The sequence below is a fragment of the Procambarus clarkii genome, chromosome 74 (genome assembly GCF_040958095.1).
Source record: "Procambarus clarkii isolate CNS0578487 chromosome 74, FALCON_Pclarkii_2.0, whole genome shotgun sequence".
Taxonomy (NCBI): Eukaryota; Metazoa; Arthropoda; class Malacostraca; order Decapoda; family Cambaridae; genus Procambarus; species Procambarus clarkii.
In genome coordinates this window covers 14,970,667-14,997,266 of record NC_091223.1, presented here as the reverse complement: position 1 = coordinate 14,997,266, position 26,600 = coordinate 14,970,667, and the positions used below count along the sequence as shown (strand labels likewise).

At 37.8% G+C, this 26,600-nt stretch overlaps 1 protein-coding gene across 1 annotated transcript in view; it reads right to left on the bottom strand.

Annotated features, from left to right (window-relative positions):
- Nucleotides 1–26,600, bottom strand: part of LOC123767354 (uncharacterized) — a 126,182-nt gene that overhangs the window by 43,126 nt on the left and 56,456 nt on the right. Inside the window, 13 exon segments of the mRNA XM_045756985.2 lie at nucleotides 1,085–1,236; nucleotides 1,676–1,879; nucleotides 3,920–4,141; nucleotides 7,210–8,065; nucleotides 8,067–8,332; nucleotides 14,547–16,433; nucleotides 19,252–19,487; nucleotides 19,719–19,851; nucleotides 20,959–21,078; nucleotides 22,060–22,125; nucleotides 23,020–23,171; nucleotides 23,506–23,626; nucleotides 25,262–25,340. Coding sequence (XP_045612941.2) covers nucleotides 1,085–1,236; nucleotides 1,676–1,879; nucleotides 3,920–4,141; nucleotides 7,210–8,065; nucleotides 8,067–8,332; nucleotides 14,547–16,433; nucleotides 19,252–19,487; nucleotides 19,719–19,851; nucleotides 20,959–21,078; nucleotides 22,060–22,125; nucleotides 23,020–23,171; nucleotides 23,506–23,626; nucleotides 25,262–25,340 — 4,494 coding nt within the window.

Here is a 26,600-nt window from a genome sequence, read left to right as displayed (position 1 = left end):
ATAGAAATATGCAGTTAGATAACTGCACTTCTCTCGAGTTAACTCTGACTATTGCAGATCCTTGGGATTTGGTCCCTGCCTGCAGGAATTAGTGTTGCTCGTGCATCTTGCGGGTTCTTTCAGCCAGACTTGTGAGATAGCTGCCAATACTCATAAAGTCACGGGCAAACCAACAGAGCCCAAGTCCAGAACCACAATGGCATGGAGCTTGAGAAACCTAAGGGTAAGGGGTAACATCCCCCACGTCAAGACACACAGCCCACCAACCACCGAACAAGGTGCCCAAAATAAAACACAGGTACAAAACCTAAAAATCCCAATGTACACAAACTTGGGGACTGCAGGGCACATAACCCAGGAACCCCTTGGGCCCCCCCCCTTCCCTGGCTGACAGACACTGTAAATACTACCAGTGAACCCCTGGGAATACAGCTTGGGAACCACCAGGAATGCAACTTGTAAATTACTAAGAATGTAGACTGGAAACCACCAGGTGTACACCTTCCCTGGCTAACAGACACTGTAAATACTACCAGTGAACCCCTGGGAATACAGTTTGGGAACCACCAGGAATGCAACTTGTAAATTACTAAGAATGTAGACTGGAAACCACCAGGTGTACACCTTCCCTGGCTAACAGACACTGTAAATACTACCAGTGAACCCCTGGGAATACAGCTTGGGAACCACCAGGAATGCAACTTGTAAATCACTAAGAATGTAGCCTGGAAACCACCAGGTGTACAGCTCCAGGTAAGCAAGAGGTTGGGTGTTTAAATGTCCTTTGTGTATCCCTCTAACAAAGGACTCCTTTCATGAAAAATTAATAAAACAAATAAAAAAATCTTTCACATATTAAATGTTTTAAGCATGTTCTTTAAAGGCATTTATCACTTTAAGGTTTGTGTGTATATAATTGAAATTGATTATTGAGTGAAATTGCACAGGAAAATTATATATATATATATGTGTATTGCTACCCTTTAAGTCCTGTATACCATAATGTTAAGACATCATCAGACATTTGTTCTGTTAAATGTAAAATATTTGATTATTAGTATAAAGACTTGTTGCAGCTCTTTACCTATCATTATGGGGAAGACTTTCACTTGTGGTAAGATCATCATCGTCATCATCATCATCATCTTCCAGCATGATGGGAATGATACGCTCTCTCTTTGCTCTTTGCAGATGAGAATCTCCCAATCCGTGCACGCACCCGACATTGTGACGAACCTGGATATAAATCAAGGAAAATATTACATTCCTACGAGTATCTTCTTTGGAAGTATAGTGTTTGTAAACTTTTCTTTGTCTTTACTTTTTCCTTTACACTTTTTTCTCTAATGATTATTTTGATTTGTCACAAAAACATTATGAACTCTCAGACAAGAAATCTAGTTATTGGAAAATCATTAATGCTAATACACATACAGTACTGTAATTAGATTCGTGTACTAGTGAGGGCTCTCTCGTGTATTGGTGCTAGTGCTTTCCTAAAATCTACACAACCCCTTAACTAGATGCAATGTTCTACTTCATTCTGATCTTGCTTCTAGCTCCTCAACATCAACTCGACACCAATCTTGCACTGCCACCTTACTCCAATATAACGTCTAACAATATACAGTTCTAATTTCACTTTTGCAGTAAGCCTCTTTTTCCAGGAACTCACTTCTGATCTATACTCCTGAGTTTTGGGAGTGTCCTTTGAGGTAGGAGGAGAAGTCAACTTGATTTCAGCGTATGATGCTCTCTTGTTAGCTAGGTCTGGCTCCGGCACATCGGGTTTCTTGTTATTGAGAACAATTTCTAGTTTGGTCTTTTTGCGTTCAGCATCCTTAGCTTCTTGTGAATTCAGGTTGGTCTCAGCCGTCCCCTATAATTTGGAATAAACAAATCTTGCATTGAAGTCATTAAACAAATCCAACAGATTAAGTGCACTCCAAAAGAAGAATGTTTTTGTTTTTAGAAAACCTGGAAAATAATGATTTAAAACAAAATTCTTACATAGGAGAACACATGAGTAAACTTATTTATTGTTAAATAGAGTTAATTAGCATTTATATCAAAAGATAAATTATTAGCATAATACATGGTTTGAAAATTAAACGCAAGAAAAATTTGTAAAGGAATCGGCATATCATTAACTTAAGACAAGTTTCCTTCACTGATAAAGGTGGTAATCTAATCTTGTTATGTTAGCACAATATAAAATATTTTTAATAGGTAACAAATACAACCTAGTATCAACTATTAGGCACACACACAAAAATTACTGTTAGCCTTCATTCAAAAGAAATAGATGTGAAAAACTTACGCTCATTCTTTCTAATGCATTTTAGAGGGGGGCCCAATTCTTAAGGTTTCATGCCAGTGTCCTGGTATTATCATATATAAGCTGTATGCCCAATTGCATCACTCCAAAACTATGTGCGGTCCTCGTATTGTTACCTCTCGCTCCCGCTGTATCAACCTCTTGCTAAACTTCCCCTCTACCAAAGTTTACATACCTCAGCTCTTTAGACTAGTTAAGTAATATGTGCTCAAGGCTTTTGGAGGACCAACCTAATCTTAGCAAAGAGATATCTACTAAAGCCTCTGGACTCTGAGCAAGTCCAGAGACTTTAACAGGTATCTACTAACATTCCCCCGCCTGCATTGATAGCGTGTTGGTGGTCTACTTCCCATTAGTCTTCTTATCAGTCAGCATGCTGCTTGCTCTCAACTGAGTGCCCTTTATTTATTATATTTCATTATCTGTATTTAATTTTCATTCATCCAAGTGTAATGAATCTTAGTACTGTATAGATATTGTATGCAACAGTGTAGAAATACAGCTTTAAGTAAATATGAATACTGTACAACAGTTCTGAAGAATGCCGTCTGGCTACCCCAGGTCCCACCCTTTTTCCTATTCACAACATGGCTGTGTGAATATCACAGAGAAAAATGATGACCTGGGGTTTGGAAATTGTATTGTGGTGACAATACTGCAATCTGGTAGTGGTTAGGGATACTAGGTAGGAAGTGCATTGTTAAACGGAAACCTCTTTTGGTAGTTATACTTTCATCAGAAGGGACAACTTGTATACAGCCTTGAATTTGCATGAAATGCACCCTGGTAGGTTATTCCAGGCCAGGTTGAGCTTATCTCTAGTAGTCCCCTAGCACCTTTAATGACCTCCCAAGAACTGGTAGAAAAAATTCCTGGGATGCTGGTAGCGAGAATATCTTATGTCTGAATGGTATGATCCTTGTCCACAGATCATGGCTGATCACCTTTAGGAAGCAACCAAATGGCACTGCTCAGACAGGTATGTTTCATATTTATTCAAAGCCATATTTTTCTATGTGATTTTGATATCAAAATATTACGTGCCCAAATATACACTCTTATTATTTGTGCTAATAAAATAAAATTGTATACTGTACACATAAATATAACAAAAACAATAAATACCACTACACACTGGCAGAACTCTTGTCTAATGGATAGGGTCTAGTCCCAATTAATCCACTGGGTTGAGACTTCGCTGTTTATAATATATACTGTCTTGTACATGCGCATACATGCACTATCTAGAAAAGAACACATTCTACATAGAGCACGTTGTCTATTCACATTGGAAAAAAAGTATAAACAAAAATTCGAGCAAGACATTTTGAGCAGTGCGCTTACAACCAAACTACACCTCTCGTGTCTTAAAAAATTGTACCAAGACAAACTATGAATGGAACATCATAGCACAGCTTGGAGTTCTCTTAACAGCTATAGCTTTTCTCTCAGGTATAGTTAGGGTAAGGCTCCATGGCAAATTCTCAAGCTACAGATATGGAGTTCACTGAAGTCCTGGCATGAGGTGAGGCAACCATATTTGTTGAATGTCTCAATGTCTTGGCCAGTCTATATCCTAACCTGCTGTTCAAAAGTGCCCAGAGTAGTGGTATTAACTGATATATCTTCATGTGATGATCCAAGAACTTCTTGTGGTGGGATGGCATGGATCTCCTTGCTTACTGGTCGTTGTTCAGCAATTGGCGAGAGCGGGCACTCGTGAGCCGTGCCGTGCTCTTCCTCGATATTTTCAGGAAGGTTACGAGCCAAGGAATCGCGAAGCATCTTTATTTCCTGCTCTTCCTGTAATTTCAACACTTACCTCAGAAATGGGCAGTTTTGGGAAATGGGAATTTCGGGCAGAGACCCGCCAGAAATGCTATGCGTGCTAGTGGCTTTACAAGAATGTAAGAACGTTTGTATACATAAATAAATAAGAAATATCACTATAATCTCTTAAATATGCAACACCTGACACTTACAGTATGATTTTTGTTATTAGCAAAAATATTATTAAGCCAAGCAATAACATTGTTAATAAATATCTGTAGTGTTAGAACTGGCTTCATCAAAAAAGGTGAAAGAAACATATTTAGAACTTTCCAATACATGTGATCTTAAAATTAATGAGAGTGCAGTTACTGAAGCCAAGAACATTGCCATGAAAATGACTTACTATTGTCAGTGATATGGGTAAATCCTTTTTACCACATTATCAGAGACATTGTTACTATACAGAAATAGCCTGACTTTACTCTTGTTAAAATGTGATGAAAACTCCCAACCATATACAAACAATGCAACCAATCAGACTAGACAACATCTTGGATTTTATTTTCACAAACAATGAATAAATTATATGAAATATGATACTAAACTGCTTACTATGATCACAACTTAATCAAAGTCTAGATTTTCATGTACAATAAACCTACTTAGCCTGATATAATCCTCTCTAAAGAATAATTCAGCCTATTATATTTGAATCATCAATTATTATTATTACACCATTTCACACTTTCCTGAGATTTAAAAGAAATAGTAACCGAGAACAAACTAATAACGATCTCAGACGTGAGAGTCTGAGATCGTTCAGCGTGCATAACATGGCCCTAAACCAATGTCTGGAGAGGATAAGCACAGTGGCACTAAAGCACACCATTAACAAACAGATGCAAGCTAGAAATAGAACTATGGTCTCAATAGAGGTGAAGGAAACCAATTGTCAAATTTACACGTATTTCGAGCATCGTGAAAAGCCAAAGAGAGGGTTTAAAGCCATTAGTGAAAATTAAAGAACCAATATTTATTCCATACAAACCCACAGCAAAAATCACTTCTAATATTGGTAATGGAAGATGGAATATTCCTCAATGACAACAAAGAAATTAGCTAAATTTTGAGGATACATTAAAACAGTGTTCAGTGAGCCACTAAACACTATAGATTAACAACAAAAATTTTTGTATGAATGCAAGACCAACCTCAATTCACATCACTCTACCCCACTGAACTCTGGAAGCAGCCATAGGCAGATGTCATTCTGCGGAGGTGGCAGCAAAGTAATCACTAACATACAATAATACCAATCCTTGCAAGACATATGAAGCAAGTTCACATAATCTACTTAATCCTGGGCAACATGGGCTTAAAGCACAATGCTCCTTTCTCTCATAGTTGCTGGGCCACTATGATCTTGGATGGTCTTGGATGCAGTGAAAGCTGAACTAAAGGCCTACACAGACTTGACAAAAACCTCAATAAAAGTGGCCATGGTATCATGTCAAACGTGCACAATAGAAATAACTGGAAAAGTAGATAGATCTAAACTCCCTAGCAAAGCAGTCTCAATATGCAACGGTCAACACAATGAAATCAGAACCCCTTGTGAAAAGCTTATTTCCCCCCAGTGTATTAAACTTTCCCCCAATGCTTTCTCATTTTTATACATGTGATTGACAAATACAAATTAGAGCAATACCTTGAAAATCATAATCATATTGTTCTCAACCTGAACCAAATCCAGAACCGCAAATAATCAGGATTTCCGAATAACTGCCCTTTTGTGGACATTCATCACAAAATTCTGCAAATTTTTCTTAGAGAAAATTATACATGTTTTTATATATTTAGATACAAATAATTTATAATCAACGAATATACAGTGGTACCTCAGTTTTCATATTTAATCCGTTCCCAGAGACGATACGAAAACCGAAACAAATTTTCCCATAAGAAATAATGTAAATTGAATTACAGTAATCAGTTCCACTCCCCCAAATATATTAACTAAAAAATACATTTTATACAGAATAATACTCTTAGGTACCTTACCTTTATTGAGGACTCTTGTTGGTATATGGAAGACAGTGAGGAAGGGGGAAGGAGGAGAGGTGTGTTTGGAAGGGGAGTCCCCTTCCGTCATAACAGCAGTGATGACATTTCTGGGGTACTCTCTGTCTGTTACGTTTTGCAGGCATACTACTAGGACCTGGTTGTGGCTCACTGCTTGCTTGTCTTACTAAGAATCTGCCTATAGACACTTGTTTTTCCCTACATTTTAACACTTACCTGTAGTGAGACATCACATTGTCTCACTATGAATGACCTCTTGTTTTTTCTCTATCGTCATCCTCACAACTATTTTCTTAGGTTGAACATTACCACTGACTTTCTTGGAACCCATGGCATTTGTAATAAGAACTTTTATGTTCAGAAACCAACGCAGCACAAAAACAATGAAATTTTCTTCACAAAGAATTCAAACACGATCATCACTAGGAGGGAGACACTGATAAACCGAAGCACCATGCACTCGGTGGACCTGCACAGTATATAAACTCCGAAAACCGAGGTAAACAATAAGAACCAAATCAAATTTTTTGAAGAAACCGAGTACGAGAACCGAAAAATATGTAAACAAGGGCATACAAAAACTGAGGCTCCACTGTATTTGTATACAAAATAAATAATTTAAATAGTGGTGCTGTATCTTCTTAAAAGAGTTCTCTGTAATTTTAAAGGCAATGAAGATTGTGTGTGAACTTAATTGCAAGTATGATTCAGCACACACTGGAATTTTTGTAAATTGACAACAAATGCTGTAAATCTTTAATGTTTTTGTGACTTTTTGAGTGTTCGATACATTTTTGCTTATTGGGAGATGTTTCTTCATACTGTTAGTGTAAGGAAGTTTTTTTGTATTACCTTGTGCAGGATGTGAGAGCATCAACTGGAAACCTCTCATAATGTGCCAATAGTAAAACAATTTTACCACCTTTGTTAGGCAATAACAAAACGTAACGATTAATTCACTTTAAAAATGAACTGAAGATAATCAAAATGCTAACATTTGGTCCAACTTTCCCTACCTTTGTAATGGCCTGATCCACAGCCTTTATGGCAGACATCATTCCTTCAATTTCTTGATTGATGGCCTTATCTTTCTTGTCATCCTTTCTTATTTTTTCTGCAAGAGGCAAAGGAGCGGGTGTGGTGACTGCAGCAGCTGGTCGAGATGTTTTGGCCTTGAACCCCCGTGGAAGTGTAGCAAACTTTTGCTCCGGTGCAGAATCTCGTACTTCTGGCGGCGAAACCTTGACAGTCTTTACAGGTGGTGGTGGTGGTGATAATTTGGATTGTGCTTCTTCACTGATAATTGGCATATCCTTTCTGAGTTCCCTGTCCTTAGCTTGTGATACTTTACGCAACTTCTCTTGCTTTGCAGCCTCCACCTTCTCTCTCTTCTCTGATACCAATTTGAGGAGTTTCTCTGCTTCAGACTCGGAATCAGAAGAATCAGAAGACTCTGTCTTGCGAACTTCTTGCTTTGTTCCAACTTCGGAAATTGTTCCAACACCACCAAGTTTTACATTAAGTCCACCAATTACAACTGCCTTTTCCTCTTCACTTCTTGTCACAGTGTCATGAGGGCTCACTTCTACGGTGTGTGTAAGTATCTTTGGAGACACTAACTTGTCATCAGTATCAATATATGGCTGCTCTACTGTAGGAGCCTTTTTATTCTCCTCTAGTATTTCCTTCTTTGGAGATTCATCACGCTTTTTCATTTCTATTTTGTCTATTGTAGCAATATTACCGTCAGGATCCTTGCCTGCTACTTCAACTGTTGTTGCTGGCTTTGGAGATGGTGATTTTGTCATTTCCTTTCTAAATGGTTCTTTCACCTTTTTAGGCACCTTTTCTTTTTCAAGCATCCTTTTTAGTTTTTTCTTCTGGTGCATCCTTGGCTGGAGATTTCTCTTTTGCTGGTGATTTGCCTTTATGAGATTTTGTTGAAGTAATTTCTTTACAAGGTGTTGAATCTCTAATAACATCACGAGTAGTTATTGGTCCAGAATGAGTAGTGGGTATTTTAGGACCATCCTTATTTGTAGGTGAAGAAGGTAAAGATTCTGCAGTTGATTTTTTCCGTAAAATGACAGTGGGTTTTTCAGCTGGTTTAGCTTCAAAGGCTTTTCTTGCATCAGACACCTGTAACACACAACAAAAATTAATACTATGTCATAGATCACACATGAAAAAAACATAATAATTATGATTTTCAAACTAAATTTAACAAAGTCCCACCTACCAGGGACCACGAGCCACAACCTGGCCCCTTCAGAGGGGTCCTTGGGTCATTGGTATTTGGTTGGTCAGGCCGGGGGTGCATCATGTGTTGTGTCTGGTTGTGGCTCTTCACCATTACTTGTGCACTTCAGCTGTGGTGGCTGGGGATGCGCGCTTTGGGTTGTTCCGGTTGCTCATTCCCTGTTCCAGGGCTCGGGTCTTCCAGGTTGTCCACAAGGTTATTATGTCTAGCCAGCCTGCAGTCTATCCTCATGCCCATGATGTTAGGAAGTTTGCTGCTTTGGCTGCCATGTTGGGCAACATGTCTTGGACTGATATTAGGGTGCGGGGATTTTGGGGGTCGAATAGGGTCCTGGCCGCCCGTTATTTGGTGTACACGCCTGCTCCTGCTCCTGTGTTGCTTTGGGTCGCAGGTTGCAGTCTTGACTTCGCATTGAGGAGTTTGTGGCAGCCACCTCCTGGGTAAGTCCCTTTTTCCTTCTCTTTGGGTATGTAGTTCCAGGGAAAACCAGCATTGAATGTAATGAAATGCCCTTTTCTGGGCGAGCCCCAGAAGCTCCCTGGCAACCATCCCTCCCTCCGGTTGGCATATTTTTGCGTTGTTTTAATACTTGGCTTTCGAACTGAAGGCCTGAGTAGCCGGCGTGGGAGGTCTGGGGCGCCCCCCTCCCCCTATTGGGGAGGGGAGGGCTGCACAGACGAGCAGCGGGGCATTAGAGTGTGACGTTTGCTTGTTTCCTTGGGATTAGAGGGAGTTCTACCTCTCTTTTCAGTTTTTGTAGTTAGTTTCTTACCATGTGTGGTTTGTTTTCTTATGTGTACCTTTCTGGGTGCCTAACCCCGGTCGATGGCAGATAAGGAAAAAAACCCAACCACAGGGGGGGGGGGGGGCAGGGTCATTGCTCCCTGAAACCTCTTTGAAGGGGCCAGGTTCTGGCTCATGGTATCTGGTAGGTAGGTCTCCATAGCTAATGTCCCAGTCTAATATAAAACACATTAGCGCGATAGCTCCAGGGAGCCGTAAGGGCTCCCCACAGAAATTGATCGTTGACTGATTGACAGTTGAGAAGCGGGCCGAAAGAGCAGAGCTCAACCCCTGCAAGCAGAACTAGGTGAATACACAGCATATGTTAGGTCAGTCTTAGAATATACAACACTGATACAGGAGCTCCACTTAGTGAAACACAAGAGAGAGAGAGAAGGTACAGGGATTTGCATCAAGAATGGTGTCAGAATTAAAAAGACCTCGGCTATGAAGACGGTTAAGGAAGTTCAATCTGATACGTACAGTACTTAGAAGAAATACCAGGGAAGATATGATTACAATATACAAGATACTGAGGGGAAATGATGAGATGGATTTTGACAGGTTATTCAACACGGGGGAAACAAAATGAGGGGGCACTGGAAAAGTTGAAATCAATCAATCAAGAGATATGCTCTAAGAAAGTGTATATATGCATTGAGATTAGCAAACAAGTACAACAAGATGGCAGCATCATCTACACACAACTTTAAGAGAGGATACAATAGAACAATAGAACATTGTAAAGAAGACATGCAATAAATACTGAATTGCAGAGAGGTAGGACCCTAGAGCTAAGTCTCACCTTTTGTACATAAAACTAGGTAAATGCTGAAGCACCACAGTGAGGGGTGGGGAAATAATGGGATAGACAGAAAAGTGATCTAAGGGGCATGATCTAAGGGGAGTTATCTAAAGGGGAGTGATCTAAGGGGAGTGATCTATGCGTACTAATGGCTTTAGGTATTGTATGTACTATTGTATGTACTATTGTATGTCTATAAATCCAACATTATGTTTGTAAAACAACTATGTATGTACTTTCCTGAATAAAATTTACTTTACTAAAAGAGTGATCTAAGGAAATGATCTCAACCTTGTGGTTGTTCTCTTCTTTAGTAACATATGCATGCACCACCAATTTTATTTCATTATATAATATTATTTTTTTTTTGTTTTTTTGCATTCAATTATGTCTGTGCTTTCACATTTCTTCCGTTTTATTTTCCCACATTGTGTCTTCACGGACCACTGCAATTTTTATTAGTCTACAATTTTGTCTCTTATTACAAGGAATTGGCAACGACTCCACTAATGTGATACAGCTTGACGCTGATTATTGAAACCAATTGGTACCTCTAGATATCTGGGAAACTTAAAATATGAATTCAGAAATTAATAAAAAAAAGAAAGAGAGACCATGCATTTTTTAACATTCATAATACAATACTTATTTTAGAAAATACTGTGATATTTACTTACCATACTTTTGTAGGGATGAGACCTGTGATGCTTCTATACATAGGGGAATACTGTACAATTTACACCTTATATGAAAATTAATTTGTACTGTGTACTTACGTTGACAGTGCTAAGATCTCTTGATGTATTCTTTGATAGTCATTAGGGTTTTGGCTATCCAAGATAGCCAAAACTGTTTACATAAACATACTCTTTTGTACTAAAGTTCTTTTGTAGATGTTTGCAGTTACATAATGTACAAACAATACAAAAAAAAATGTCTGGCAGTAAACAGGCTTATCACACTTCCGTACAGTAAAGTAGAAAAAAACATTATTAGACATAGAATGAGTTGGCACTTATCAGTCCATCTTCATAGTCCCCAGTTAGGTCCGGACTCCACCTCCCTGGCTGCGAGCCCTAGCTTGTAGTTCGGACCAACTTACCCATTGTTGGTCGCCTAGCTATCCTGAATGTCGGTAAACTCAATACTATCTGTCTTATAGAACATCTCTATTATGTCATTAAGTTCCACATTGTTGTTGTGTACTTAATTACTGTACTAGGACCTCTCCTACCTCATCATCGTTGTTGTTGTTGTTAAAGACTCGCTACCTGGAACAAAAAGTTCCAAGTAGCACAGGCTATGGTGAGCCCGTAGTTTTACCTCATCATCATCATTCTTCACCAAATTCCAACATTTTACCCAGTTGCATCATTAATAATGCACCTTTTGAGATTCTTAAATGTTTGATACTTTCCATTTATCTTATTACTGTCTTCATCATTTATTTAAAACACAAGACTCGAATTACCATCCACTTTTTTTTTAGTCATTTTTAATTAGACGAGTTCTGACGCTAGGGGCAACAATTATTATGAAACCAGAGAAGGAATATCACCATTGTTACCCAAGCATTCTTTAAATGATAATAAGCTACAGGATGGTTGTACATATGACATTTTAAAGCTATGCTGGGAAGAGGTGGCACGAACCTTGTGTGTCCAGTTTCAGCTACCACTAAGAACATCCACTCCCATCTAAGCTGGCCTGTGACCTGACAGTTTACTGGTTAATGGGTGTGGATTTTCCCTTAACCAGACATGCTCTAGTTAATGGTGATGGAGAACAGGATACAGTATTTCTATTCCCAGATAAGACAAGATTTTGGAAGAGGGAGAATCGGATTACTTGTCATTACATGTAGCTAAATCAGCAAGTCCTTTAAAAAATATTCCAAATGCTACCTGAAGACAGTTGAAATACTGTTTCATATATACACTGTATATTTGTCATATAATGTATACCGTAAATGTATTACCACAAGGTCAACTATTTAATTGAAAATGCATTGGATTATGGCACATAGTACAATGTTAAAAACATTATTTTCTGTGTTATTAAAATACTGTTATAGTACAGTACCGTACTGTATACCTAATAGTGATTTTCATAATCTCAAATCCTCAGTTGTAAATCTCGCAGTCCATGTTGGGAACAGTATAGATCTTTTATTTAAAAATGTCATCAGGTCTCAAGTACAGTACAAGACTGGGCAAAGACATCAACAAATTAAATTGTTTGAGGAAATTTCAGTGTGGAACAGTGTACTTGCATAGTGCAAACACTTCAATAATTGAAGATAAAAATTCATAATAAAATAAGGAAATAAATATATAAATAAAAATAAAGAGCTTGATTGCAACACAATTTCTAAACACGGAGTCTACAGTGCAACATAAATATCGCTAATGTCTTATATTTTACAAATACCACTAAAAATCCATTACATTTATATCCGACAAACAGAAAAAGCGTCTTACCTAAGGGTTATAAGATAAAAGCACTGGATGGTGAACTTTAGAGCTAATATATAACAATGAGACAGGCAGTGATACCATGTACAGTACAGGAATTGAAGGAAGAGGTGCCAGATAAAACCAAAATGGGTTATAATACAAATAAGTAGTGAAGCGCAATGATAATTAGATGAAAATGAGGGAAAGCTTCAGGACTAGACGAATAACTGAAAATATTTTACAGGGTGTTTAAAGTGACAGTTATAGACTGGCTACACAAATTATACCAGTTGACAAAAGCACAGATACCAGTAGTATCTTAGTTGTAGAGGAGTGAGGGAACTATAGGGCACATTAAAATTTTAAGAGGAATTATCTTGCTAAGCACACCTGAGAATGTGAATGGCACAGTTGTGAGAGGCAAGACAATTGATAGTGTAGAAAAAGTGAGGAGCAACGAGGATTCTTGAAAGGATGTGTCGATCAGACATTTTTTTATAAAGATGACAGCAAACATTACATTACAGTATAAGCCAAAGAAAGAGCCTTAATGTGACATGCATAGATTAAGAGAAAAGCCTGATAAGGATATATTCACTAACTTCCAATAAATTGATTTTATGGTGGAAATATATTATGCATAAGAGTGAATAAAAACAAAAAAGTGAAAGTGTTGCAATAGGTGTTACAGTACAATATAAGACGTGTGTAATGTTCTTGAGATATTGTAGCATATAAGTTGCTGATAAGAGATTAAAGTGAGCATGGACATGGTGGGCACAGAGTTGGAGCTGACTGGAAAGACACAGTGAACGAAACCTTCACAATATGAGAATAAAGTTAAAGACAGATGCTGTTAAGGGTAAGATGATGGGTTTTGACAGGCAAGAGTGAAGGAATGAATTTTGCTCTACCTAACAGAATAAACAGACAAAATGTGATGGAGTAAGTCAGATGAATGGTGTACAATTAGAAAGTCTAATAACTGAAATAGTTTTGACTGATAATTGGAATGTTTCACATTTTGGCAAATGTGAAACGAAAAAAAAAATTGATCAACTGTGAAGAAAAATTAACTGCATGACCATTTACTCTTTCCAACCCTGACTTATGGGAGTAGAATAGGAAAAGAGAATGATAAACATATATCAGGTAATGTTACTGAAATGAACTATTTAAGCAATACATGAGGCATAAGCTGGTAGGTAGGGTGAAATGAATGATAAAATTTGGTATGGAAGATCTAAGATAACAGAGAAAGCCAGGGAGATTAGCTGAAAGATAACAATGGGTCAAGAGAAATACTCGAGGATTTCAAATTACCCAACTCTCACATATAAATTGAAATTTGAGTCGATTCTGGACTCTTATCAAATCATGACAAAGCTTTATATTGACACATTGTTCCATTTCCACTATGTCATGACTTGATAAGCATCCAGGATGAACTGAAATGTTGTCCCTTTCATTACATTAAATTTATGTGGATTGGGCTATTTGTTTCAGTTATGTTATTGTGACTTAAATTCAATTCTAGGGGTGCTTGGATGATTGGCTTGTAAGGAAAGTTAAGAGCACAGTACGTGAGTGAGACACGTGTGGTAGAGCAATGTATCATCTACCAATTTTAAGGAAAGGGAAAAGATTACATACGAAATACATTTCATTACATCAGAGGAAAATAGAATGGCTGGAAGATAAGGTTTAGTTAAAGTTGCACAATGGCCTGACCACTGTGAATACTCTCACTTAGAGAGAACTCCTAGAGGCACACGACACCAGAGATGCAGATAGGAAGAGACCTTTACTGATAAGTCATGAAAATAACCTGAACAAACTTGTTATCTAAATAACCATATCTGTGATAGAAATTTTCCAGTGTGTGATCACTTAAGTGTATTCATTACTTTTGCCATTAAACTCTGGACATTGCTGCACAATAAGCTGTATTAAAAAACCAGAAGCAAGCTTGTCTTGTTAGCTATGCATTTTGTAAATGTTACAAAACCAAAATATAAAAAATTATAAAAATAAAAAGTAAAAAATTACCTTAAAACTGGGCACCACCTTACTCTTGCGATCAACTAATGGCTTTTCCTCAAACTTCTTTGCAAGATCAGACATGACATTTCCTCCAGTTCTAACTGGTTTCTTGAGTTTTTCAACTGGGGATTGGGATGGAGTATTTTGGCTCTCCCACATGGCAGCTGCCTTGAAAATCTTTGACTGTCTCTTTGCCGAGTCTGTACGGGACGGACGAGTTTCTGTAGATGACTCGGAACCAGCTCGACTTCGAGCTGGAGTTGATAACATAGACGAAGACTGGCTAACATCTTTACTAGAAATTGACTCACCAGCCGATTCTACATCTTTCCGTTGAAGATTACCGACCGACTCGCTCTCTTTACTCGTAATAACTTCACCTACTCTTCCCTTGACCTGAGAGTCATTATATCCTGCTTTTACTGCATCAGGAATGTTGGACTCTTCTGAACGTTTAATTTTATCTGCTGTTTCTTGTAAAACTTTTTCTGTTTCATCTACCTTGGAAACAGGCGATGGAACTACTCTACTAACATCACTGTTCGTCGGTGATACCTTTGCTGGCCTGGTCTCAACCTTGCTTTTAGAGCATGTTTTTACTAATGACTTTGATTTGACTTTTCTCACCTTTGGAGTTTGAATAGGCGATGAAGATTTCTTTGGAGAGTCTTGACGCTGGGGAGTAACCCTTGTCTCGGTCTTCATTGGACTAACAGACTCCCTAGAGAGTGAAGAGTCGGAGGCCTTGAGGGTTACATCGTTAGAAGTAGACGATCCCACAGATCTTGTGCTCGATGATACTTTTGTTGGCCCCGGGAATATAAGAGTGGGTGTAACTGGTTCAGTTTCCATAGGTTCTACCTCATCAGACTCTTGATATGCATTACCTTTCCATTCATTCTTTGCACTATTACTTCTACTTAATTCCATATCATTAGATAAAGAAGACTGTACCTGCTCTATAAATTGGTCCTTGGGTATGGAAGGTTTCAGGCTTTGACTTTGCAACTGGTCCTCAGAGGTGTCCATCTGTATGTCCCTAGACTTACCCGTCTCAGCTTCGTCATACTCATGATTTTCCCCATTTATCACAGGTGAAGGTTCAATAACAGATTCACTATCTGTTGTACTAGAAGTCTTTTCTTTTAATAACTCTTTCTTTTTGGTAATTTTTCTTTTCTCTATTTTATCGTCATTTGATTCTCTAGTCACAGAAGATTCTCTCTTTTTCACACTCTTCTTTCTTTCTGTTCTCTCACTTTCACTATTATCTTTATCAACTGTTGGTTCTCTCTTTTTAACACTCTTCTTTCTTTCTGTTCTCTCACTTTCACTAATTTCTTTCACAATAGAAGGTTCCCGCTTTTTCACACTTTTTCTCCTCTCAGATTTTTCACTTAAGTCACTAATATCACCATCTACCAAAGATTCACGCTTTTTAACACTCTTTTTATGTTCAGAACGCTCACTTTTGTCATATTGTGACGTCTCCTGGTCCGATATGGGTTCTCGCTTTTTAATACTCTTCTTCCGCTCAGACAACTCGCCATCTGGTATAGCTGGGGGTCTTCGACTACTACCCGACTCTCCACTATGAGAGCCGACGTCAGCTTTTCGTTCTTTTCGACTTGGCTTGGGCGTTCCCTCTACAGCACACTCTCGTTTCTTTTTCTTTTCCATGGTGCCAGATTCGTCGGCTTTTCTCTTCTTCTCCTTCTCCTTCTTTTCTCGTATTTTCTGTGCCAGCAGAGCTTCAATCTCATTGCGACTGATAGATGTGACTGCACCGAGGGAAGCCGAGCGTGTCGGAACAACTGGAAGAGCATCAGGTGGTGGTGGAGGAGGCAACTGGAGTTGAGGGGGTGGTCGAGTAACCTCTGAGGTAGGCGGCGACTGCAAGGCAAAAATGGTATATGCTATTGGCGCTTTGAAAAATATTAAAAGCTACATTAACATAAAAGAATGAAAACATCATAACAATAAAAAATAAACAAAATCTGCATTGAAGCAAGATTAGTTAGCCACATTAACAAGACAAAAATGTATTACTCATAGCCATCATTCACTACTGTATAACTACAGTGATGCAACTCTTAGCTTGATTTAGAAGCAACGTTAGAATGATAAGAATTTAACACTGCGACATTAATGCAAATTTTCATTTTAAGAATAATGTGTTTTACAGAGTTTTAGGAGTACATTATGCACAACTCCCCATAACAGTACTAAACATATTCTGTTTTACATGAAACTGAATATACAGTACAATAATGATTATGTTTCACTTTTTTTCCTAGTCAAGGCAGATAAATGTTAATTTTTACATAAATAAAAAAATATTAAGTTTTCTGATTTTAAGACAAATCCTAGAACAAATACCAGCCAGGAGACAGTTTGTAGTTGACCAGACCACACTAGTGAAGGTGAAGGGACGACGATGTTTCGGTCCGTCCTGGACCATTCTCAAGTTGATTTTGAGAATGGTCCGACTTGAGAATGGTCCAGGACGGACCGAAACATCGCTGTCCCTTCACCTTCTAGTGTGTGGTCTGGTCAACATACTTTAGCCACGTTATTGTGACTCATCGCCTGCACAGTTTGTAGTTCTTGATAATTTTATTATTACATATTACATACCAAGTTGTATCTGTCAAGAAAAAAGATTTTGAAAGATATATAACTTCCATTCCGTTATCAAAAGCTATGATTTTTTCAGTATATTGCTGGTGTAACAAAGAATTTCTATTTTTTATGCAAGTCTGTCTTGAAAGAAAAGTTGCATTTCTGAGCAGGTTTCAAAATAAGCACTATGTTTGAAAATTATGGTGGCACATTTTTCAGGAACACTCCTACAAGCTCACCACCCACAAGCAAAAATTAAAAGTTTCTTTATTCCCTAATCATAAACCTGCATTAAAGATAGTTGCAACAGATCTCACTTCTGTTAATCGTTTTTAAATGAGCACACACACAGCACAACAAAAAAACTGAATGAACTCTAAAAATAAAAATGGCATATGCTTGATATTGATGAATTAAGCAGATCAATCTGTCGAGGAAATTTAACGCAACTCTTTCATAGCATCAAAAATCAAAATAAAACTAAAATTAGCTGGTCAAACACATCATTGCACAAGGATGCAGCAAATTGTGTGAGACTGGGAATTTTTTTTGTAATTAATTAACTGTCCAACTCTTGAAACTTACTGTGTATTGTTATCAAGACAAATTAGTAGTTTATTTCATTTTTAATTTCAAAGCTTTCTCCGAACTAAGAAACTGGGCCAGCAATATTTATTCATCCATAGAGACCAATGCATCCTCAAAACATTATAGTACTCTACATACAGCACTGTATACATATATACAGTATATAATAAATGGACTCCTGTGCCCCCCATTTTATCCACATTTTATACTATTGATGGTAGAGGGGGCCACGAGAATAAAATGGCATTTTTCAGGTCTCATTTTGTCACATCTTTCCCGAGCATGCTTGAACAGCCTAAGTAACAAATTAGTTGCTAATTCCAACCCTGTGGTAGTGGTGCCACTGCCTAGTAGTGATCAGGGTAGCAGCCACTATCTCCCTTCCCCAACCGCAAGATCAAACTTGTATTTGGCATGTTACTAGTCATGGTGGATGAATAGGTCATTAGAATCTGGCAGGCAGATTGTGTCCGAGGACCCACATACATGCAGGTCGCTGTATCAAGGGAGCAACCGAGGGACCAGCTCAGAAGAGATTATTTAATGATTAGATTCCTCATTTATTCAGAGCTGTAGACTTGCTTTTACCAGGGGGCTCAGTTCTACTATTAAAATACCGAAGCAGTAGTTAATGTAATTAGGATAGAGTAGCTGTTATTTTTGAGTGGAAATATGACTTGCTGACAGAGGTTTAGAGTTACCAGACCATAGAGAATACAAACTATCAAGTGCAATCAAGTGCAGCAAAGATTATGATGATGATGGAAAGTATACTAAACTCTAGAAGTAGGCACTATTTTTTAGCATTTCTCAACCTTTATACCATTGAAATAATTTTGAGTCATACTTTATCTAAACACACACATGGATTTCCTTGTCAGCTGAGAAGAGACAATTTGTCTTTGTTCTTGATACTGGTTAAATCAGAAAAATTAAACAAAAAATGACTCAAAAATACATTTCTATATGATTAGAATTAGCCAAATTATCATTATCTCTTGCAGGACCTCTAGTTACCTTGGGGGTTCTGCTGAACCCCAGTTGAGAAATGCTAGTGTAAGTTTTTATATAATACAAATGTACTGTAATTGTAGACTCGATATGCGAGTTATCAAATCAAAATCCAGTTAACCCTGTAAATGTAAGGGGGTAAATTTTAAGATTAGAGGAGTTACCCTGTATCTGAAACGCTCCAAGGGTGAGAAAATATAATTCGTCAATGAAATACTGTACAGTACACACATGCCCTGGACATACTTATCAGCACAAAAAAAAAAAAAAACTTAATAATGTACCATATTTCAGGGTAAAGTGTTTGGCTGCCAGAGAACACTACCATATTGCTGGAACATAATTCCAAGGAAAACTTCATCTAAATTTTTTAATACAAAGGATCATAATCTCAAAGACCTTCAAGTTCAAAATTGAGTAACACTGAGTGGCAAAAAAATGACTGCTAACATGGATTATTAGTAATGCTCATTATTCGTGTCCTACTCACTCTGGTACTGTCATCATCATCCGGTTGAATAAGCATGTGCTCTGAATTGATGTGCTTGGGCGCGAGTGACAGCAGCAGATCAAGGCGGACGGGTGTTTGGTTGGCCAAGGCCTCGGCCACCTCCAAACAATGTTCTGAAAAGCCTTCATTGACCCACCAGTGATTACAAATGTCTTCAATTGTGGCTCGTTTAGTAGCTGACACAGTGAGCATTTGTCGGATCAAGTCGGAGGCACCTGGGTATTGGAAGGAGAAAGAAAAACAGTCCTCTTACATTAACATGTACTCTTCTACAGAGCCACTCAATAAGCACCGCTCAAAATGCATATAACCCATTTACATTAGAGAAGTTAGTTTAGTTCATTTATTATGCACCCCATAAGCAGTGTCAAAGATTGTAACTATGATTTTTGTGGCGAACTTAAATGTAAATTCAATTTACAAAAGCTCATTGACAAGGCACTTACGAGAGGGTTTCTTAGGTTCGTAGTAGTCTCCTTGGGTAATTTGCTTGACCAGGCGCTTGAAATTTGAGCCATCAAATGGCATAGCACCATACACCAGTGTATATAACAAAACTCCCAGTGACCAACAGTCAACCTGCACAAAAAAAAATGAGCATCTTCAATGTTACGAAGATGATAATCACTAAAATTAACCCATCTTCATTACTGTACTTACATATCAATGTTGGGTGATAATAAAACAAACCACTTTCAGAGCAATAGTCCACATGATCGCACTCTTAGACAAAAGTTCTTTAAAAGTCTCCTAGAGCCCAGGTGAATGGAACAAAAGTTCTTTAAAAGTCTCCTAGAGCCCAGGTGAATGGAACAAAAGTTCTTTTCCTCCCTGCCCAAACACCTCTCTGGGGGCAATTACCAGCTCGAGGAAACACCCACAACCCCCAAGTCCTGGGGGCACTGCTTTACATCACAAGTTAATCCTAACACCCCTTCTTAACTCTATCCCTGTTTAATATTCTTACCTCTGAGAGTTACCAAATGTGACACCTCAGAAATAAGGCTTTTGAGTTAATGCAAATACTCTTTTGCGAGCAGAATCATTTGGTTGCTCCCACTTCCTCCCATTGTATACTTACTGCCTCCATTAGGCACAGATTTACATTTCATGTACAGTATCTAGATTTACAAACCCAGCAGTGTGCATGGTGCTGCCATCTGTTGAAGGCTAGTGTAGGTAGCCAGGTGGGTACAGGACTAGAACATCCATACTTGTGATAGATGCCAAGAGAAAGTTTGCAATGGCTTTGAATTTTTCTGAATCTATCTCTTCTTCTGGGCTGGATTTAGCTCTTCTCACATGACTCATGACTCCCCAGAACCTGTAATGACCCGGCAGGGGACCCACTCAATGTATCCTGTGGCACTAGTGCCAGAATATTACCTACATTACAGGTCACGATCCTGTTCATATGACACAGGATCTTACCTTAGGGAGCTGCTCTAAAATTTGAACCGAAGCCTTATTTTTCAACCTTTATTTTCTGCCTCCCTTCATTTGATACTCAAAAATCTTAGAAACTTTCATTAGTTGTTAATTTAGATAATTCAAAGAAATCCAGGTTAAGAAAAAAATAACAGCAAAATTACTAATATAACTGCCAGTTTACTGTATTTTACAGTATAAAACTAATTGGAAAACAAATATTAGTTCATAAAGCAATAGATAGTCTGAGACACATACCTCGGGTCCTGTGTAGGGAATGCCTTTCACAATCTCGGGAGAAGCATACAGAGGAGAGCCACAAAATGTATCCAAACGGTGTTTCTCATCGAAGACATTTGAAAGACCAAAGTCTGCAATCTGTGGATAATAAACAGTATTATCAATCAAATTTTATAGACCGATTAAATAAACTATACCAATCATATTTTATGGAATGATTAAATAAACTATATCAAACTATAGGGTTATGCTTCATATGTTTTGCCCATGATAAATTCAGCAATGAATGTAATGAAATGGCTCTTCTAACATTGTTATTTGCTTAGCTAAATGAACTAGAGGGTTCAGTTCCTGAACCGATTATGTGCCTCTGTAATCCTTTACACCACTGCCCACGGGATGGGTATGGGGTGCATAATAAAGAAAGAAATTGAATTGGTGGTCCTTTGGTGGCTCTCATAGAGCTATTAAAGGATCCTCTCAGAAAGATTTTGGATCTGAGATTAAGATGAGGAAAGTGTCTGGATACAATTATAACAGATGATTCAGGGGTGTTGAAGACTAAGAGAACTCCTAATGGGGGGGTTCAGAAGCACAATCCTGGTAGGTATCAATCTGGAGCATATTACATATCCTGCTATTTAAATCCCAGTCTTAAATTTTGTATATATATGTTACATAACAGCTTCTCTGAGTATATGTCTACATGAAGTAAATTTATTCCCCAGTGGATGAAAGTTATACTCAAGCCTTTAATCCCATGTTCAGCATACCTCGCAACTTACCTATTTTATTTACTCGTGTAGAAATATTTAGCATTGACACATTTATTCCTTTTCTAGATATTGCAGAAGGTGTTCCCCTCTCTCCCAAGACTGTGGCAGAAGGTGTTCCCCTCTCCCCCAAGACTGTGGCAAAAGGTGTTCCCCTCTCTCCCAAGACTGTGGCAGGTGTTCCCCTCTCTACCAAGACTGTGCGTTGTACTAAAAAACTCTAAAATGTGTCACCCAGGGCTTACCTGAACAAGTTACAATAGGAACCCTTCTTCACATTAGAAATTTAATTTTCAAACTGATACAGAAATTCCATACTACATGAAATATCTAATTAGGAACTTACCTTAGCGTTACCATCTAAGTCCAATAAAATATTTTCTAATTTGAGATCTCTGTGGCAGATTTTGTGCTGTAAAGAAAAACAAATGTATACAGTATTTGTATAATTTAGCAAAAACTAATAAATCAAATGCTGAAAGATGTATGACTGAATGCTGAATATCTTTCTAGGATGCTAAAATTACATAAATATAATTTTTTTAGAGAGAGAAATGACAGAATCATTATTTAATTTATAATAGTAGTATAGGCATTAACAGAGAGAATATGCTGGATATACTTAATGCAATAGGTTTCAGGACAAGTCTCCCCATTTCCTACTCACTTTTAACCTAAACTAACTTAACTTTGCTGGACCATCATCAAAAGAAACATAACCTCATCCATTACACACAGAAATCACAATTGCGTGATGCATCAAATGAACAAATCCACAAGGGCCATGATAAGGGTTTGAACCTACGTCCGAGAGGATCCCAGGCACAGTCGATTATGGCGCGTCTGGGATCCTCTCGGACGTAGGTTCGAATCCTCATCACGGCCCTTGTGGTTTTGTTCATAGCCTAATCCACTTAATCTAATTTGTCTCAAAAATCCATGAATATGTTGTAGCTGGAAGATGGGAGTTGGTTTGAGGAATGATCTGTCCTGATGTATACAGTACATGAAGATGCTAGCTTAGATGAAGAAAAAACTGTACAGAAATGTCAAGACAAAACCTGTAATTCAATAAGAGTGACAATCCACTATTGTCTTAGACAAGATAATAGCTATATTTATATATATTTATATATATACATATACATAATATAAATATAAGTAGCTATGCATAAGCTAAAAAATAGTTATACATATATTTATATACAGTACATACTATACTACAGGAAATTTTGCAATAGATCCATCAGATTTGTTATAGAACATTAATCACAGATAATATAAAAACAAACAAATCAACCCACACCTTGTGGCAATAATATGTTGCCGAAGCAACATGACGAAATACTCTCCGAGCCTCATCTTCTGACAGCACCTTGCGTTCACTGAGATAGTCATACAGTTCCCCACCTGCTGCATATTCCATCACCAGTACCATTTTTTCCCGGTTTTCAAACACTGGATGGAGGTAAAATTTTACCATTAACAACATATGAAAAAAAACATTTATAAGCATTATAATTTTCAGTTCCTGGTTTTCAAAGACTGTGGATGTAGATCAAATTTATCACTGGCAATAGATGATATAAACAAGTTTATAAGCATTATAATTTTCAGTCTTCAGGTGAAAAATGTAGGTACTGTACAGCAGTGTTTTTACCAAATAAACACAGCCTTAATAACCCTCATGTTGTTGATAGGTCTTAATCCCAACAACAAACCAAATCAAATAAATAATAAATTATACCTTATTCATTGGAAGAATACAATATTCTGTATTATCAATCTTTACCTTCGTATATATGGATGATCTGAGGGTGCTGGACTGACGACATAATCTGAATCTCTCTCCGGATACGTATGAGATCCTGTTCTGTCTCAATTTTTGCCTTCTTGATAGTCTTGATTGCAACCTGAAGGAGAGAAAACACAACTATAAATGTGCAGGATGGAAACATTTTTGGCCATGTTTCCTCTCGCCTAATGCGCTGTTCACCAAGCGATAAATAGGTACTCAGTGGTTAGACAACCTGTTGTGGATTGCATCTTGGAGAAGGACAGTAGTTGGCTTATGGGGACCATTGATAAACCCAACAGGCTTCTTGTCCCAGATTACAGTACATTAAATCAAAACCTTGTACAAATTATGAGGTTTTATCTTCACTCTGATTCTTATGGTTAAGAAGTTTTACAAAGTCTATGCAAATTTTGGTTAATTTTAAATGCTGTACACAAACAACTACTGTATTAATAAAAGTAAAATGGCCAAGAATATTGTGCCTTATCAAATTTCCATACATCTTATCAGATAAAACTTTGAATGTCAACTAGATTCCAAGAATTCTATAACTAACATGTCATAATTTAACCCCTGAGGAGATTGTTGGCAACTCCAGTAATAGGCGAGGGGAACTAATTGCAATTCAGAACGCGCAGTAAGTTACTGACCTTGAACAGTAACCCTGGCACTGTGCCAGACAACGTTTAAACACCTATAAATCAAACAAACGTATAACTGAATGGAATATTTAGTGACATTTATTTTTGTTCTATTGCTAAGACTGTAAACATATGGGTTCTGAGGAAGATAAAACTATTAAGAAAAACAACAGACTACTGGATATTACTCAAAGACTTCTTGTTATATTCGGACTTAAGCAACATGATAGTAATTACAGCTGGTGTTTCGGTTTTGTCATCATTACTTCAACAGTTGCCACTTTCTTGGAGTTGGGAGGTATCAGCCTAACAGAAATAGGAGAGCTAATGGCATGCTGCTTGATAGTGTGGCAGGCTAACTTTAGTGTCTCCCCATACTGTATGGTTGGCAACCCTTAGTGCCACCTGATACTGTATGGTTGGCAACCCTTAGTGCCACCTAATACTGTATGGTTGGCAACCCTTAGTGCCACCTGATACTGTATGGTTGGCAACCCTTAGTGCCACCTAATACTGTATGGTTGGCAACCCTTAGTGCCACCTGATACTGTATGGTTGGCAACCCTTAGTGCCACCTGATACTGTATGGTTGGCAACCCTTAGTGCCACCTAATACTGTATGGTTGGCAACCCTTAGTGTCTCCTAATACTGTATGGTTGGCAACCCTTAGTGCCACCTGATACTGTACGGTTGGCAACCCTTAGTGTCACCTGATACTGTATGGTTGGCAACCCTTAGTGCCACCTGATACTGTATGGTTGGCAACCCTTAGTGTCTCCCGATACTGTATGGTTGGCAACCCTTAGTGCCTCCTAATACTGTATGGTTGGCAACCCTTAGTGTCTCCCGATACTGTATGGTTGGCAACCCTTACAGGCCTCCTAATACTGACTGGTTGGCAACCCTTAGTGTCTCCTGATATGGTGTGGCAGACTACCTCTATCTTTAGATACAAATATCTATAGATACTCATACATTATCTCTCTATCTACAACACACCAGCCCCAAGGACTGGTGTCCCCACAGGCGTATTTCCTGCAACTTTTGGAAAAAAACAAATCCGTTCTGGTAAAACAAGGAATATCTTAATTATCAGAAACACATTTACCTCTTGTCCAGTTTCTTTATTTACTGCCAACTGCACTTTGCCGTATGTTCCCTGGCCCAGCTTCCGTATGATGTCAAATCTGTAAAGATAGATTGGCATGATACTCCATGTTCCATGAATAACTATTATGTTAACCAATTAAGGTGCCCTCAACTTACATTTCCTGAATGCATTATATATATAAATTGTTAATAAATTATATATATAAATTAATAAATTATATATATTATATTATATGTTTAAATTGATTTTGGAGTTGCATTAATTATGTGCAACATATATATATATATATATATATATATATATATATATATATATATATATATATATATATATATATATATATATATATATATATATATATATATATATATATAATACTTTAATTTTAAAGTATTAAACATGCCAAAGCTGCAAGACACAAGGAAAACAGGCAATATGATCACCAGATACAAAATCCTAATACGCTTCAATAAAGTTGACAATGAGGAATTTTTGAGAAAGAAAAAACTCCAACTTTTTTAGCTGCCCCCCCAAAAATGTGTAGCGACGAGACACGCCATCCAGACCGCCCGTGGGAGGAACCAATCACCTCACAAACTCTCCAGAATGTTGTGGTTCTACTTGGAGAACAAAAAAGTAGTCTGTTCACCTTAGACGGAAAGTCCCCTGCAGCTCCGCGTGGGATGACAAGAGAGTTTTCTAACCTATTTGTCTAATTGGGAGGTGTTTGTACATGTTTTTCTACGGGTGAATGTGTCTATCTTAAGAGGATTGGTGATGCTGCCCAATACACTCGGCCCCTCAGGGGCAAAAAATTAAGTAAACAATTAATGATGCAACTATAACTGGCGAAGAACGTAAATTCCGTCGTCATACCGGCTGGGCGCGCACATTACAATGTATTAACAAATTGATTAAGAATTCAGGATGGAACAGAAACCTCTTCCCTTTCATTTAAGTGTCATACACTCACCTAATTGTACTCACCTACCTACCTACCCCCCCCCCCTATCCCTCTCCCTAAAATATAATTTCTATAATGTGTTGGTGGTCGCCGGTGAGAGGAGCTTAACCTATGTGAAAAAATAAAAAATAAAGTAGTTACCGCTTTACTCTAGAAAAAGAGGCGCTGATTTTGAAACCTTAGAAGGTGCTGGATGATTTGTCTATTTTATGCAAGTGCAGGCAAATTGTGAATAGCAGAAAATTGATGTTCATTTCTCCGCGATCAGTGAATAATGGTGTATATTATTACAAGAAGAATTTTTGTTTGAAAAGCTTGTTTTGAAAATATTTAGCCGTGTAGCAGGACACGATGGGAAAAATCTCCATGGCG